Genomic DNA, 16,554 nt, shown 5'->3' with positions numbered 1-16,554 from the left:
AGCCAAAACAATTCATTACTGTTGAGAGTTGAATTAATTTATTACGACGCATGCATAATTATTATTGAGTAACAAAAATTGAATTTCTCGTGTAGGATATGATCCAGTTGTCTCTAAGTTACTTTTACATTTTTAATCAAACTGAGACAAAAACCTGAACAATTTTACACACTTAGAGAGGGAAGGCTGAGCAATTGCAAAAGTTTAAAAGAAATTAAATATTATTACACATTAAAATTTCGTCCTAATATTGCTGGGGGAAACCAGTCGCAGCTTGTGGATAGCCTCCTGTGTACATCATAGGGCCACCAGGAGGCATCATGCCTGGAGCCATTCCTGGTACCATTCCTGGAGCTGGTGCTGCTGCCATATTTGGTCCAGCAGTTAACATCAACTGATCACTGCCTGCAAAGAAAGAAAGAATACACCAATTAAACTTTTATAACTTGTTTCAAAGGAACAAAAGAACTATTTTCTACACTTTGTCTCAGATTTTTAAAACAAATTTTCATCAAGTTTCAAACGAAAGATGGTGTAAAATTTATCATCATTGACAAGTGTTCCAATAAATGAACATTTGCAGAGGAGTATCGCAATATCATAAAAATATTATTTACCAAACACTAATGGTTGATCCTGTTTTGTTTCTTCTTGATCTTTGCGTTCTTTCTCCGACGTCGCAAGATTGTCCACCTGCAAAATCAATAATTCAATTAAAACTAACTAATTGATGAGAAATTTCTCGTAGAAAACAATAAAAACTACCTTGTTTATATACTCCTTTAAAACTTGTATAATGTAAGGCATGGCAAAGTCCAAAATATTATTTCTCCACGCTAATTCAAGGACAACATCTGGATGCAGTAAATCATAACACGTAAATAACGCCGCAGCAAAACATTCATAATTTTTATTCTCTAAGAACCAATTAAGAAGATTTTCTGCTATTTCAGGATCACGTGACTCAGCTGAATAGATCATCGCATCCTGAAAAGCAAATGAGTCAATAAATTACACATTGATGAAGAATGAATATTGACGATTTCAATACCTTATAAAGTTTATCTCTTTTGCAAAGCTCTACAGATTGCTGCCATCTATTGTTTCCTTTGTATAAATAAGCACTAATTCTTCTGAACTCGACTAACTCGTGTTTATCAAGTCTCTGGGCTAAAGCGATGTTGTCAAAATTATCGAAAGCATCAATGGATGCACGAAGACCATTATAATCTTCTTCATCGATCAAGAGATCATTTAACGCCTCATTAACAACTTTGTTGTTGTGATTTTGAACGGAACGAAGATACGGTTTGACCAGCGGTAAATGATTGATTTTACGAAAATAGGTCACAGCACGGGTATGATCCATTCGAGGGGTGAGGACTATGAGTAGATCGTTGAGCAGGAGAGGTTTGTAGTCGAGATAGAATTGAAGAGCTTTATAGTACAACTCTATATTGGCAACTTTAGTGACGATGTCTTTAAACTGAGCTTCTTTCCAAGCCACAGTAGGATGAGCAACCATAGTAAGAATTGCGTTGTCATACTCTTCATATTTTTCATACAAGAACACTAGCTCTGCCCACAAATGAGCTTGCTCTGCAGCGCAGAACCTGAGAAAAAACATAAACAAACATGTTACCATCAGAATTCGAGTATCATTCTTCAGCGTATATTTATCAATAAAACATGCAGTGTAACACCTCCAACCGTACATTGAGTTTAGTACATCCAATTTCTACCAATTTCTATTAACTAAGATTTGCTTATCTAAGGGTTAGGGTTAGGATTAGGGGTTGGAAAATCTTAGTAAATCATGCCTCACCTTTGGAATGTTAACTCGAGACCAAAACAATTCAAGATGTTCCCTCATTTTCATTGGTTTATACTTTGAGTAAAGGATAGCTAGCTCAGTAAACATTCCCATATGAGCTCGTTCCAGTCCTAATGCAGCCTCCAGGAGTTGAATTAGCTCTTGGAAATGGCCACGGTTTTGGTAATAATTGATGAGTTCTTCCAGTTCATCAGCGTGGACAACGATATGTAGACCACACATTTGAGCCAAACGAAACTCTTCACTATCCACGCATGCAAAACATACCTAAATATCATGAAGTCACAGTTACTGCAAAGTAAATTGTCTTAAAATCAAGAATTGTCAGTAAAATACAACCTCTTTCCACGTTCTCGTACTGTTTGCTTTCCTTGCTCCGTCCACAGCAGCTTGAAATTCCCCTAGATGAACCAAGGTGGAGGCAAGACAACCATAGTTTGATATGTTGTTGTAGAGAATTTTTGCTGCTTCATACATTTTATCATTAAAACATCGGTCACCGACCTAAACAATAATAAATCAATGAATAAAATACGTAAAAATTTTGCAATGCATACAAGTTGATGATAAATATACCTCTTTTATTTGAGCATGATTTGGTCCAGAAATGAATTCTTCTAACTCAGCTAATCTGTTAGTTTTTGCCAAAGCAAATGCAAGTTCTGTTTCTATAAATCCTTCTCTAGCTTTCTTTCGCGCCATTTGAAGATATTTCACTAAATCTTCATATTTGTCTACAAATGAAAAGAAATCATGGATCACCAAAATCACAAACTATGACAAAGTAAATTTAAAAATTTAATCATCATCCATAGCATTTATTTTTACCTTCTTTTCTTGCAATAGCGACAACTTCAGTATAAACTGAAGGATCGTCAGCCTTTATAAACGAATCAATCGCCTCCTTTACAAGACTCTGCTCAAGTTGAGCTTTAGCAAGAAGACTCCAGACATCTGGTTCATTACAGCGCTCAGCAAATTCGTAAGCACGATCAAGATTTTGAACGTTCTCAATAAGGACCTACATGATATAGACATTGTATGCAATACATAAATATCCCAGCACCACCATAAAACATCAAAACAATGTCCCTAATACACCGTGACCATCCTACCTGAATAGCGGAAGTGTTGACATCAAATTTCTTAAAAATGGCAAAAGCTTCTTCGTATAATTCACTTCCAATAGCAATACTTGCAATATCTGGAGCATCATAGTTATCAAGTCGAGTGATATACTCCATTACTTTCGTACGATCTGCCTTGATAGCAGTTAAAATCAACAAGTTTTGAAGATTCCTTGAAATAGAAATAGAAAAGTTATTTTTTTGATAGATTTCATTATTAGGTTTGCATTTTGTCCAAAAATATCTAAACTCAAAATTTCCTTGATAAAAATTCATCCTTCTATGCAAACAACATTCCATGTTAACCTTAGAAATAACTTCCCATGCAAAACTTTATTCATTTACCCTGCTACTACTCCATGTTAACATTGAAAATAGTTTCCACTTCATAAAAAACAACATCTCAACATAGACACAATTTGTTAGTATTACATAGTTATACCTATGTTCACTGAAGACAGAATTCTCAAGAACAATCTTCTCAAGCAGTTCAATAAGTTCATTTGGTAGATCAGCTGTCATAAAAGCTTTCACCGTGCAAGACACATCCTCAGGATCCTGAGTCTCAGAAAGGGCAGTCTGTACCACTTGGTCAATAAGCTGTCTACGATATTGATTGTCTTCAACAAGAACATTTGCCCAAAGATCCGGATCACGACGTCTGACAAGATAACGCGCTTCGCTTTTAAATAATGAATTCTCGTTGCATACCTAAAGAAATCATAACAAATCTTTTTATTAAGAAAACCTTCCTCCATGAACATATCTGTGTTTAAAACTAACATTAATTAGTTCCATGTCACATTGTCCACGTTCATATGCAACACATGCGAGATGTGGATCACGTTTTTCACAATATTTACCAACGACTTTGCTGTCATAGAATGGATTCTCTCTACAAAAAAATAAAAACAAATTTTATAAGACTATTTCTCCTTTATCATTTTTTCACAAGTATAAATTGTAGTTTCAAAGACATAAACTTATTGATAACATTTGATTAAATCAATCCTACCTTAAAAGCGTTCGGGATTATTATTTGAGTCAATATATATCTTTGCAAGTGCATTATGGGTAGCTGGTTCTTCTGAGCCTTCATGTACACGAGCTTCAAGCAATGGCAAAAGCAATTTCAAACGGTTTCGTTTTTCAACTTCCTCCACTAATTCATCAGTTGAGAACTGTCCTCGTACAACAAGTATAAGATTTTTAATGATGTCCTCGGAACAATCAACATCCAAAAGACCACCAACAACAACAGGAACTCTAGATGGATTAACCTAAAGAGACAATATATCTAAAAATAAAACAGTCCATTCTTTTAATACATATATTTATGTGATACTTGAAGTATACCTTCTGGACATAAATCTCAATGTATTTCTGTAGATTATTTCGGTAAAGATAAAGGACAAGATCGTGAACAAAGTCAAAGCGATCACAAACAATAATCAAAGGCAATTGATCTGTAAGCTTGGCTTCTTTCAAGAAATTCTTTACTCGCTCTGGATCATAAACATTACTTTCACGACAAATTCTTTCAACTTCTTTAATTTGTCCAGTTTTACATGCAGCCTATAGCAATTTCATAAAAAAACACATAATGACAAAGCATAAAATGAAAGGTTATAATACAAGCAAAAATTACACACATTCAAATGAAAAATTTGTACATTTATTATTTACTAACTTGAATATACTTGAAATGTACTTCTGCATCTTGACTAAAGTTGACAATTGATCCAAGAAAATAAAACAAACCTGAAACAAGAGAAAAAAATAAAGACATTAAAATAAAATTACATTGTTTCCAATAAGCATTTTGAAAATATAAAAAAATATTGTATGAAATTATACCTTCAAAACTTTTAAATGATTCAAATAATTCAATAAGTTGTGTTGTTCCTAATTGTTCATGGTATTTGGTGGCTACTTGAACACAAATTTGAAGATTTTGTCTGATGTTATTTGTTAACATTGCTTTCAAACATTCCATTGAGTCCTCGACAGACAAAGTGCCAAAATAATTTACCAACCACTAAAAATGTAAGGGAATGGTTGAACAAAAATGAATCAATATTAATATCAGAAGATAATTTACAAAAAATACCTCAGGGTTTAGAAGATGAGTATGTACAATGGCTCTTTTAATGTCAAAAATGTCTGTATAATGTTCCAAAGCCTAGAATGAGAGTCAAAATTTGAGATTCAAGGTTTTTAAAATAATGATAAAACAAAATGACAAGATAATCACCCGTTGAAGAAGGCCTGCATTTTCACACAATTGAGCAATGTGAGCTTTGTCATAATGAGTGAACATTTGATTTCCAAGGATTGCATCTGCAACCTGTATTTAATTAAATAGAAAAAATACAGACAATCATTTAATGGATATATAGGCACACTATGGATGATATAGGGATGTATGATAAATCATCATAACCTGAGGAGCAGTGAGTAAATTCATTTCCAGCAAACGTGTTTGAAGGTGACCTTCATTTGGACGGTTGTTTTTCAAAGCATCAAGGAGAAATGATGTACAAGCTTGAACTTGATTTGTTTCCATAAATACATCGACAATCTAACGCAAGAAAATATTTTAGTTAATGAAATCATTTTAAAGCCATTTTTCATTATAATTATTTAATATTTATATTACCTGACTGAGATCAGCAAGAGGTTCACCTTCATCTTGAACTAACATGCTTGCAAATGTACTTCCTTGCTCAGGGTTCACACGCATTACACTCCGCAAAAGAAAAATATAATCGGGAGTGAAATTCACTTTCTTTGCATAAATGATGATTTTTTGATACTGTCCAGTCTCCGCAAAACATTGAATAATCTAAATAAAACAAAGTAACATAACATAGTTTGCCATAGAGTAAAAAAAAACAAATAAAGTTAATCAACAACTTACTTTATGTGGAACATTTGCACGTAAATAGACAGACAATGCAAGAGTTGGATCAACTTGTTTAACTAAATCACCGAGTTCTTCACTACATTCAAGCTAAAACCAAATAATCATAAAATAAAAGTTTTAAAATTCAGTCTTATTGAAAATTTGAAAAAACTTTGTGATGAATAAAAGTAATAAAAGACACATCACCAACCTTTTCTTCCTTCAGCCATTTCTCAAGCAGTTGTTTACGACCCTGTTGTAACACTGGTTTACACAATTCAAGAGACTCATACTTATTTAATTGTCCTTGGTCAAGTAAGATACCAAAATATTGCAGCAAAGGTGATGTTTGTCCTTGTTGTGCTGGTACTTGTTGAAATCGCTGGATGGTTTGAGGGGTTCTAAGGATACCCTACAAAGAAAATGAGCACAAAATTGTCAAAAATAAACTCATATTTTATTAAAACATAATTTTTTAGATGGATCAAAAGATGGATGAATTGGCCATATATAAATAATAAATAGTAAATAAACCTTCGGTGCATTTGCAGCCACTTTGGCAGCTTCTGCATATTGCATGTTACTGAACATGTTATTGAACTTCCTCACAAACAGCTCTTCTGCTCCTCCCAAGTTATTTCGTACGGCAATGCGCAATGCAAGGTCAGGATTTTGAAGTACATTGGTGATATACGATACAATATTTTCCTCATCAACGCTAACAGCAAGAACCTACATAATGTAAAACAAAAGTTGAACATTGAATTAAACTATGAAAAAAACATTAATACTTTTATCATATCAGTTATTAGCTCTGTAAAACTGAAGTAACTTTAGTAAAACTTTAGTAAAACTAAAGGACATAATTTGAAGAACTACATTTGTAATTTTATGAATAACATTTGTTTTACTTTTTGATTCTTGAATAAATAAAACAATTCTCTATAACCATCAATCCATCACCAAAAAATTTCCATTGGAGTTTTTTTCTCTATTTTTGTTTAATAACTCTCCCTCAAAAAAAAACTGCACAGAATGTCATCCAAAGTAAGAGCTAAAAAAGGGAATACCTTATATATTTAATCAGTATAAATAAAAAAATTTAACTTAACCTGTCCCTTTCTATTAACACCAATAATACCACTTGTTGGGTCATGAGGAGTTGTCACGAAAATGGTGTCACCACTGATTCGATTCATGTAAATGCATGTACCACTTTCAACATCATAAAGATGAACATAACCATATTTGGTGATGAGATATACAATACCATGTTTTTGACTAACCTAAATAATAAAAATTGCAATGATTGATTTTAGATAAAAATGGTGAAGATGAACCTGTTGGGAAATGTTTAATGTAAAAATAAATAAGTGAAATGCATTGATATACGTACCTGCATGGCAACAGGGAAGTCATTTTGAGCTTCAGGAGGAAAGAAAACTTCAACTGCTTTCTTTTGAAAAGGTTGGTTTCCAGATGGTGGTGACCCCACTTCAATCACATGTAACTATAGCAACATAAACAACATAGACTGGCTAATGAATAATAAGAACATTTCAAGACAAATATGATAATCTGTGACTCACCTTGCCTCCTTGAGGGCCACGAACAGCAAATGCAAATAATGTTGATTCAAGGGGATTTCCTTCAACCTTAAACTGTGTGAATGCAGCTGCATGCCCTTCAATTGGCTGACTAACTTTTCTTTCAACAGAATATAATTGCATTGCTCCAACAACACGATTTTGCTAAATAAGAAAATCTCGACAATTGACAATATTGACAAACACATAGCAAATAAAACACAACTATTTCTATGTGCATATACTTGTGCCTGAATGCCAATGAGCAGTAGCCATTTCTGGTCATGATCCGTACGATAGTTGATAATCTGACAGCCTGCCAAACTTGAATGACGATCAAACATCTTCTGAGGTTGCGAATCACCTACAATGTACAACAAAGTTAGCAAATAGAATAGCTTCTATAATGTTTCTTTATATAAAATACCTTCCATTGGCCAATGATAAACAGCTGTTTCTGTAACCAAAGCAACAGTATTGACACTAATCCATTTCCAAAAAGTAACATCTTCAGTCATGTTGTGAGCTTTCATTTTACTTTTCATTTCAATGTTGAAAATTTGCAATGTACGTCCAGCTAAAAAGATGAATCACATTTTAAAATATTTCATATGAAAAAAAGGCACATATCACAGTTCAATACTATGGTACTACCTTTTAAAGCAATGACTTTGGATTTTGGATTCATTATAGCAGAATCTGCCGAGATAGGTCGGCGAATTGGATTATTTGCATTGTCCATGTCAATAATGACAACTTGTGCTGTTTCACCAATCTTCTCACGAACACAGATAAATTTATCAGACTCCATGGTAAGAGTAGAGAAACCTATGTTCGCTGCATTGATGCCAATATTTTGAAGCTTCAAAAGTGAAAATAGACATTTTACAAACAAACTGCTTTGATATAATTTATTATTTTACTGACTCAAATATAATATTCAAGAGTTGATCTTCATATGCACCACAACTTCATTAAACACATTTAGAAATGTGAGAGATGCAAAGGACTTTAAAATAATAAACATTTGTACAGTTCATAAGCTTCTCCTGGATTACAAGACTTATGAGAAGTTACAGAATAGATCATACAATATTAAAATATGATGACTATAGCCTACCCCAGGAAGTCCCTTTATTTTTGTTTATTGTTAACGAAACCTTTGGTAAGAAATGCTACTAAATATTACACAATAAGCATGAGCTTCACCGCTTCACCTCACACCACAGTAATAAAGTATTTTTGATGCAAATAATAGACTAAGTTATTGGAAAAGTTTAAGTAAAACGTAAAGAAAGAAACACTTCATTTCAACTACTATACATCACGGGTGTATGTGAAGACTGCAACTTTTGGATGTGTCCGGAAATAAGTTTTCTTCTTAAATATAATCAAAAAGTTTTAAGTTCCTGAGTTGCAATGCTGTTCATCAGGAGGAGAATGTAATTTAGGGTGAACCTGTCGCATGCTTCCTAATATACCGAACGATTTATCAAATATACCTCACCAAGTGAAATTACAATTTACAAATCATACTTTTATGCACTAATTCTAAACTCTTATCTTTAATATAAAAATTCCCACCTTAAGTGAAAAGGAACTATGTGATTGCTTTCAGTTTAAGATCTAGGACTGAACGTTACTACCATTCCCGTCTGATTTATTATACCAACATACTATTACCTGCAAATGCTCCTGAAATTTAATTGGTAAAACTTGTGCCATGATGTTGAGCAAAAAATCAGGCAAAACAAATAAACTAGATCGTTATAAAAACTTTGCTTCGACGTATTTTACTGCAGAAACGATGAATTAATCAATATAAAAGAGAAGAACACCAACAAATAAGGAAAGTAAGTCGACGAATGTCTCTCGAACTTCAGGCAGGACTTGAAGGAGCCTCGACTTGAGGGAGGTGCCACGTGAGCAACTCTGTTGCACGGGGGTACCACCACATATTGCAGGGTCAACAGAGAAAGACGTCATATTTTGTGACATCATTATGGGAATGATTGACCAATCAGATTGAGGAGAAAAAAGAAGAGTGTACACAACGAAGATAATGAAGCAAAAAGAATGAATTGGTTGAATAATGAGCCATCAACAATTATATATCATGAATACAACAATTGTATTGAGAATAGACAGGAAGTAATTAGATTATTTCGATACACAGTATAGTTAATATTATTCCTATCAAAAACGTAATGTTCATACTGCCATTTACGTTAGATGAATGTTGTGAAAATTACGTCTAGCAAGCAAATATATTTGAACTTTGCTCAATAAAATTATTTTACTGCTAATGAGACATCTACTTTTCGATTGTTTCGTCTTCGCCTCTTTTTAAACATTCGTTGGTTTTTGAAGTTATCATGCTAAGTTCGTTAATTTCTTTTATATTATCATTCTCCACTTTCACTGCGATCTCGTCTGATGAAAGGCCATTTTTGACAGTGTCTTGGGTTGTACCTTCAGCAGCATTCTCATTAACAACATCAGACGATGAAAAATTTTCAGAGAACTGTGATTTTTCAAGACATTCGGTCTCTGTTGTAGGGTCACATTTCTTCACACCTTCAACAACAGGATCTACTTTGTCGACTTCGACTTTCTTTTTCTCAAATTCATCTGTGTGCGGGATTCCTGTAGGTTCATTCTTGGATACGAACTGTTTTGTTTCAACAGAAGACTCAAAATCTCCTTTAAAAGATTCTTCTTTCTCTCCTTCCTTGAATCCGACATCAAAGACATTCATATTCTCTTCATCTCCACCACTCTTTAAATAAACAGCAGTATTGTCATTTACCATGTGATTGGAACAATCGTCATTATCAACATCAGCAAGGATCTTACAGTTATCAACGTTCCCATCACTTTTCACCGTCGTCTTTCCTTGTAATTCCTCATCATTCTTCATTACCTCATCGTTATTTCCACACAATTCTTTCGGACCATTTGGTTGTATAATTTCAACCTCACTGATGTCACTTTCAGACACCAATGCCTCCAGCTTGACATCATCACAAGATTCTTGAGTATCTTTACTAGACACTTCCCCACCATCAGACATATCCTTGACATCATTCTGTGGTTCTTCTTTATCCTCAACCTTTACCTCCCCACCATCAGACATATCTTTGACGTCATTCTGTGGTTCTTCTTTATCCTCAACCTTTACCTCTCCACCATCAGACATATCTTTGACGTCATTCTGTGGTTCTTCTTTATCCTCAACCTTTACCTCCCCACCATCAGACATATCTTTGACGTCATTCTGTGGTTCTTCTTTATCCTCAACCTTTACCTCCCCACCATCAGACATATCTTTGACGTCATTCTGTGGTTCTTCTTTATCCTCAACCTTTACCTCCCCACCATCAGACATATCTTTGACGTCATTCTGTGGTTCTTCTTTATCCTCAACCTTTACCTCCCCACCATCAGACATATCTTTGACGTCATTCTGTGGTTCTTCTTTATCCTCAACCTTTACCTCCCCACCATCAGACATATCCTTGACGTCATTCTGTGGTTCTTCTTTATCCTCACCCTTTACCTCCCCACCATCAGACATATCTTTGACGTCATTCTGTGGTTCTTCTTTATCCTCAATCTTATCCTCACCACCATCAGACATATCTTTGACGTCATTCTGTGGTTCTTCTTTATCCTCAACCTTTACCTCCCCACCATCAGACATATCTTTGACGTCATTCTGTGGTTCTTCTTTATCCTCAATCTTATCCTCACCACCATCACACATATCCTTGACGTCATTCTGTGGTTCTTCTTTATCCTCAATCTTATCCTCACCACCATCACACATATCCTTGACGTCATTCTGTGGTTCTTCTTTATCCTCACCACCATTACACGTTTCCTTGACATCATTCTGTGGTTCTTCTTTATCCTCACCACCATTACATGTATCCTGATCACCTTTCAGTGGCTCATCTATGTATCTCTCACCACTATCATGTGCAAGCAAATCATCTCTCTGTGGTATTTCTTTAACATCATCGCCAGCATTCATACCAAACTGTACTTTTTCCCCGCCTTGATCGGGCTCCGTACTGTTTTCCGAAGATGATACAGGTTTTGGAGGTTTTGCCGCAACTTTGGGTGGAGAACTCTTTTTCAGTGTTTTCAAGTTTTCCACTTTCTAGATAAGTGTCTGGGTTGAGACCACTCCAGGCAGCAGCTTTTTTTAAAAATTCAGGAATGTTCTGATTTGATGCTGGAGTTGACGAGGCCTTGACTAGCTCGTCAACCTCTGGTGCAGATGATTTTGCTCTCTCTTCATCCAAGGTTAGGCCACTCCATTCAGTAGCACGACTTAAAAATTCTTCCAAAGTAAATGCACCTTTTCCACGATGAGTGACTAAAGGATCAACTTTTGGACCAACAGTTCCTTTAAGACCGATTGATGTTTTCAGTTGTCTTACTTTGTCCTTGGCTTTTTCTGCTGCATTTTTTGCCGCTGTCTCAGCTGCTGTTAACTTATCTTTTGCAGCTTTTGCTGCTTCTTCAGCTTTCTCCCTTTCTTCCTCCAAATGTTGAAGTCTCTTACGTTCCTAAAGCAATGAAAACGGTAGTTTAAACAAAGAATTTCTATTGATATGAGAAATCAATAGATTTATCATTATCACAGTGTAAAACATAATTATTCAAACCTCTTCAAGAACTCGTTCCTGTTCTTTCTGTCTCACTATTAATTCTTCCTTCTGTATTTTTTCACTCTGTAGTTCTTCTTGTTGCTGTTGTCGCAGAGCTTCCAGTTGTTCTCGTTTCGCGCGTTCTTCTTCCAACAATCTTTCTTTGGCAGCTCGGATCTTCTCATCCTCTTCTCTTGCTTTTTTTTGATCTTCTAAAAGTTGCTGTAGATTTCGTTGTAATTCCTCAAGTTCCTCACGGCGTTTTATTTCAGCATCCAACAACGCTTTCTCTTCCTCCGCGCTTTTCTCAATTTCATCTTTCCTTCTCTTAAGTAAATCAATTTCCTGTCGAGATAAAAAAATAAATGTTTTTCTGAACCATCGTATACTAAATAATTTCACACAATTTTACGTTTCTTACCTTTCTTTGTTCGTTAAGCAAATTTTCCTGTTCTCTGCGTTTTCTTTCTTCTTCATCCTTTTTCGCACGCATCTCATCACGCTTTGCTTTTCGTGATAAGAGATCTCTTATCAATGGTGAGTTGCCACCAAAGCAATCTGACGTATAGAAATATTATATTAAGTTTAACAAATTAAGACAAATTTAAGAATGAATAAAACCTACCTATAGCCATTTGTATATCATTTATCCACGCTTGTTTGGTCCTTTGATCAGGAGCAATTTGCTCAAATTCTTTGTTAGTCGAACCACATACAACAGAGAAACGGTACTTGTTGCTTCCTTTATCAGGAATACTAGTGACTTTGGCATTTTTATTTAAGATTATTTCTCCTTTCTTTAAATAATAACCACTTGAGACATAATAAGTCAAGGTGCCAGACTTCAGAACAAACCATCGACTTTTTTGACTTTTTATAACACTGTGACCCTTCTTTGTAAGAAATCCAGTTCGCATCACTTCATCAAGTATCAAATCATACAGTTCCCGAAGACCTTCATTTAGAACACTAAAAGTGATAAAGTAAATGGTTTGAACCCCAGAGTCAAAAGATGACTACCGCTACTCTGAAGATGACTACCACTAAGGTTGTCGAAACGTCAGTCAACAACAACAAAAACAGTCCTTCTCAGGACTATACCAACCTGGACGATCTATGTTTACAAACATGTAACACTAAAAGTAAGTTGGAAATATCAAATCATACAGTTTGTCAAGACCATGATAGTAAAAATAATTATTTATTTACAAATAATCAAACCAGAAATGTTTAAAGCTTTGTTCAATAATAATTATGTATTTAGAAAGAAATCTGCATACTAGTAGGAAGAAGTCACAAAATAAGATCCAATAAATGCAAAGTTTGTAAACCAAAACTACAAATCCTATAACAAAACTAGAAAGTTTTTTGTTGGATTGACAATGTGACAGCTTTTATAAAACATATTACATGACAAAATCAATCTTCAACAGCCCCCTCAAAAAAAATTTACCCTTATTTACCTTTTTTCGACTCCTTCTAATAATTCCTCCATACAATTGATGAATTTCCAAAAGGTTAAGGCCCCATCCACCTCATACTTGTGGAGGGAAGCCTCACTCCACTGAAGTCCAAGACCCCTAACAAACTTTTCCATAATGATACAAAGTTCTTCAATGTCAACACGAAGATCACAGCCAACATCAAGTTTCTTGAAGATACACCACAATTTGAAAGCATCATTTTTTGTTAAGATGTGAGGAGAATCTTCATAATTTTGACCAACTAGTACCCAAGAAAGCTTATCAAGTTTTTTAGGATCCAGCTTTTTCCCTTGAAAATAACAAAGTTGGCAAACTACAATAAGTTAGGGTATATTTCAATCATTAAACTATGATGAATTGAAAAAAAACAATGAGAAGACAAAAATGAAATTGCAATCAATTGAAAAGGCACATTTCTGTTTTTTCTCTTCAGTAATTTCTAAAGCGTTGTATATTTCTTGTATGTAAATACTTTCTATTTGTTTTAATTGGCATTAATTGCGATTGTGTCATTGTGAACTGTAAGCACATGATGACGTCATAAGTCATTTTCAATTGATTACTTCCTGTATAGAGGAGACACGTTATTTCAAGTATCGAAATCTACAAGTTTTGATTGAAATATCTTCAACTTAACTACTCACACATGGTTCTTTTAAAAATCATGTATGTAAGACTCGATCACTGTTTACGACATAAAAAATCATATATTCAAATTCATACTATTTTATCGCTTCTTCAAAACTCAAATGTAAACAAAAACATTTGAACACATTAACTTTACTATTCTTTAATACATTTTGTGCTTATTTGAGCTCCTGTCGAGGGAAATACATTGTTTGAAAGGTAAAAATAAGAAGATAATACGTGTGTCAGTCGCCAATGCTCTACAAAATAATGTCTACGAGATCCGGCGATTATAATCTCACTCATTAACCGACTTAAAACACTAAATTATTATAACCAGCCGTTCAATGTTTCACGAAATGAATCAGATTTGAAATTATATTGTAAATTTCATTTTTGTAAACAAAAAAAACATCGTAGTCATGGTTTTCAACAGTCGATAACTTTCAGGTCAATAATATCACTAGTATTTGTTATCTATAAAAGGAAGATCATACATAGATATTTGAATGTTCGTCAGTAAGTATTTCACTACGTGTTTTGAAGAAGATTAGTACTTACGCACCTTTGACAAGTAATTTACTTTCTAAAAATTCGAGAAATTCAGAAACAGATAGCTCTGTTTGTTCTGGTAAATATCCATCCAAATCATCACTAACGTAAGAAATTCCAAAGGCTTGACAAATGTTGGCAACAACAGCTTGTAGGTGAGATTTGGCTACTTTTCCCGACTCGTTTTCATCTAACGTTGCTATCGCATATTTTATTCCATTAGCAACGTCAGTATGAAGACTAACTTTCTTTCGACCAATTTCGTTATCTGAAGCTACTTCCTCGTCCATTTCAACGTTGGCAATGATACTGCGAGTATGTATAGTTGACGAATTTATACGATCACAAACACGATTGAAAAGTACACTTGAATAGTTTGTTATATCTTAAAAGAAAAATGAAAAATAGAGGTGATGTGAGTTGTTGAAAGACGAACAATACAATAGTAATAGGACACTACGTGTTTAAGGAAATGAAAACTCAAAGTTTCCACTTAACGTGGGTGTGGCTTTGTGAACGTCATATATCATATCTTTGGTCACAATATTTTGATCCATATTGCACGATATGCAATCCTGATTACAAAAATATATGTCAACTGCAAAAAAATTGGAAGAAATTAAAGATTTAGAAACCAGCAATCAGCAAAGTTCATGTAATATTTTAGATTTTAAAATTTTCACTTTTGTGTTTCGTGATAAGTTTGTTCATGGAATAATATGCCTGTTAAACGTAATACATAGTTTCCATACTGCTTTTTATTTTCCGGTCAGGAAGTAAAGAAATATTCCGACAAAAAAAACAAAGTTGTTAGTCATGTCTTTAAACTCCCTCATTTACTTATTGAAAATGGTTCCATTGTGAAAGCCAACGTTCCTGCCTTAAATCCATACAAATAATTACTATTCCATTTTGTTGGAACTTTAAGATCACCCAAAACCACAGAAACATGCCTGCAAATTCACCAAATTTTAAATATAATGGTCAAAAGCACAATTTTTTCCAAAATAAGAGAGTCCATTTTTCTAGTTGCTGAGCAAACTTGGCTTTACACCTTTACAACTATATTCAACTATTTTTTTATTCTTTCACATTTGTGCTTCGTTGAACATTTTTCGCGGTTTGGTCACAACCATTGGTAACAACTCCTTCGCAATCTAAATTTGGTAATGACTATACTATCTATGGTGATAACTGGTGATAACTAGTGATAACTTGAGTGATAATAACTGAGCGGCTAGTGAACTGAACTGTTGTAAAAACATGGCGGCCAAGGACGTATTTCCAAATGATCGCTTTGCAGAAAAATTTTCTCGACCTCCCCTGGTGTCTATAGTAAATTGAATTTTCAAAACAAAACGTATCAAAATATGGATATCGTTAGTTTATTCTGTGACAATATTTTTGGCATTTCTTTATAATGCCACTTCATCGTTCAATTGTTGGATGTCGTAGTTTCCACAAAAAGGAAATATCGCTTCTCAGGTGAGATAGTTGCTTGTTTTGTTAGTCCGTCAACGATTGAAAAGCAATTATACATCACTTGAAAAGCCATAAAATACATTTAAAGATCGTATTTTTAAATTGACTTGAATTATACTGATGTTTTCCTGTTTTAAAACTCTGTATTTTAATTTTATAAAATAATTTTTCTGTCATTTGTTAATGCAGAAATCGTAAATTTACCTCTATTTCAAAGTTTAAAAAAAAAGACACTGCAAATTTTGCTCTGTATCAAAAATGATCTGGTCAAAAGAAATGATCAATTGGTAATGATTTGG

At 34.1% G+C, this 16,554-nt stretch overlaps 3 protein-coding genes and 1 long non-coding RNA gene across 4 annotated transcripts; 1 reads left to right on the top strand and 3 right to left on the bottom strand.

The window, feature by feature from the left end:
- Positions 1 to 21: 21 nt before the first annotated feature.
- On the bottom strand, positions 22 to 9,470 carry LOC124434305 (clathrin heavy chain 1-like). Its single transcript, XM_046984194.1, has 29 exons — positions 9,136 to 9,470; positions 8,107 to 8,314; positions 7,880 to 8,029; positions 7,698 to 7,816; positions 7,456 to 7,617; positions 7,263 to 7,376; positions 6,979 to 7,152; positions 6,401 to 6,598; positions 6,078 to 6,278; positions 5,882 to 5,974; positions 5,621 to 5,806; positions 5,405 to 5,542; positions 5,216 to 5,308; positions 5,072 to 5,143; positions 4,819 to 4,999; positions 4,652 to 4,722; positions 4,318 to 4,536; positions 3,985 to 4,241; positions 3,745 to 3,865; positions 3,404 to 3,672; positions 2,950 to 3,133; positions 2,663 to 2,855; positions 2,411 to 2,568; positions 2,174 to 2,338; positions 1,824 to 2,101; positions 1,052 to 1,613; positions 766 to 987; positions 618 to 693; positions 22 to 405 (listed from the first exon to the last, which is right to left on the bottom strand). Exons 1-29 carry the CDS (start codon positions 9,175 to 9,177, stop codon positions 245 to 247), a joined length of 5,067 nt encoding a protein of 1,688 aa, XP_046840150.1. The 5' UTR covers positions 9,178 to 9,470; the 3' UTR covers positions 22 to 244.
- A 296-nt stretch (positions 9,471 to 9,766) lies between these two features.
- Positions 9,767 to 11,281, bottom strand: LOC124435324 (uncharacterized protein DDB_G0290685-like). The gene has a single exon (XM_046985260.1). The coding sequence runs from the start codon at positions 11,279 to 11,281 to the stop codon at positions 9,767 to 9,769; it is 1,515 nt and encodes a 504-aa protein (XP_046841216.1).
- Positions 11,120 to 15,063, bottom strand: LOC124434300 (switch-associated protein 70-like). Its single transcript, XM_046984189.1, has 6 exons — positions 14,787 to 15,063; positions 13,574 to 13,883; positions 12,736 to 13,079; positions 12,532 to 12,668; positions 12,129 to 12,455; positions 11,120 to 12,029 (listed from the first exon to the last, which is right to left on the bottom strand). Exons 1-6 carry the CDS (start codon positions 15,061 to 15,063, stop codon positions 11,472 to 11,474), a joined length of 1,953 nt encoding a protein of 650 aa, XP_046840145.1. The 3' UTR covers positions 11,120 to 11,471.
- On the top strand, positions 14,839 to 15,452 carry LOC124434307. The gene is made up of 2 exons (XR_006944738.1): positions 14,839 to 14,928; positions 14,997 to 15,452. It is a non-coding gene; the product is annotated as an uncharacterized LOC124434307 (long non-coding RNA).
- The last annotated feature ends 1,102 nt before the right edge of the window (positions 15,453 to 16,554 follow it).

This window comes from Xenia sp. Carnegie-2017, unplaced genomic scaffold, assembly GCF_021976095.1.
Source record: "Xenia sp. Carnegie-2017 unplaced genomic scaffold, XeniaSp_v1 HiC_scaffold_14, whole genome shotgun sequence".
NCBI classification, from domain to species: domain Eukaryota; kingdom Metazoa; phylum Cnidaria; class Anthozoa; order Malacalcyonacea; family Xeniidae; genus Xenia; species Xenia sp. Carnegie-2017.
The sequence above is the reverse complement of the archived record's forward strand: the minus strand, read 5'-3'. Positions and strand labels throughout refer to the sequence as shown.

What these genes read in the sequence shown, in the direction of transcription:
- LOC124434305 (XM_046984194.1), bottom strand. Translation starts at nt 9,177, where the DNA reads ATGGCACAAGTTTTACCAATTAAATTTCAGGAGCATTTGCAG. An exon ending in TGGCTGCAAATGCACCGAAG is followed by an intron (nt 6,279 to 6,400) that starts GTTTATTTACTA and finishes TTTTCTTTGTAG; the next exon opens with GGTATCCTTAGAACCCCTCA. An exon ending in CGCTATTGCAAGAAAAGAAG is followed by an intron (nt 2,569 to 2,662) that starts GTAAAAATAAAT and finishes TTTCATTTGTAG; the next exon opens with ACAAATATGAAGATTTAGTG.
- LOC124435324 (XM_046985260.1), bottom strand. Translation starts at nt 11,281, where the DNA reads ATGTGTGATGGTGGTGAGGATAAGATTGAGGATAAAGAAGAACCACAG.
- LOC124434300 (XM_046984189.1), bottom strand. Translation starts at nt 15,063, where the DNA reads ATGGACGAGGAAGTAGCTTCAGATAACGAAATTGGTCGAAAGAAAGTT. An exon ending in TTAGAAGGAGTCGAAAAAAG is followed by an intron (nt 13,080 to 13,573) that starts GTAAATAAGGGT and finishes TATCACTTTTAG; the next exon opens with TGTTCTAAATGAAGGTCTTC. An exon ending in TGCTTAACGAACAAAGAAAG is followed by an intron (nt 12,456 to 12,531) that starts GTAAGAAACGTA and finishes TTATCTCGACAG; the next exon opens with GAAATTGATTTACTTAAGAG.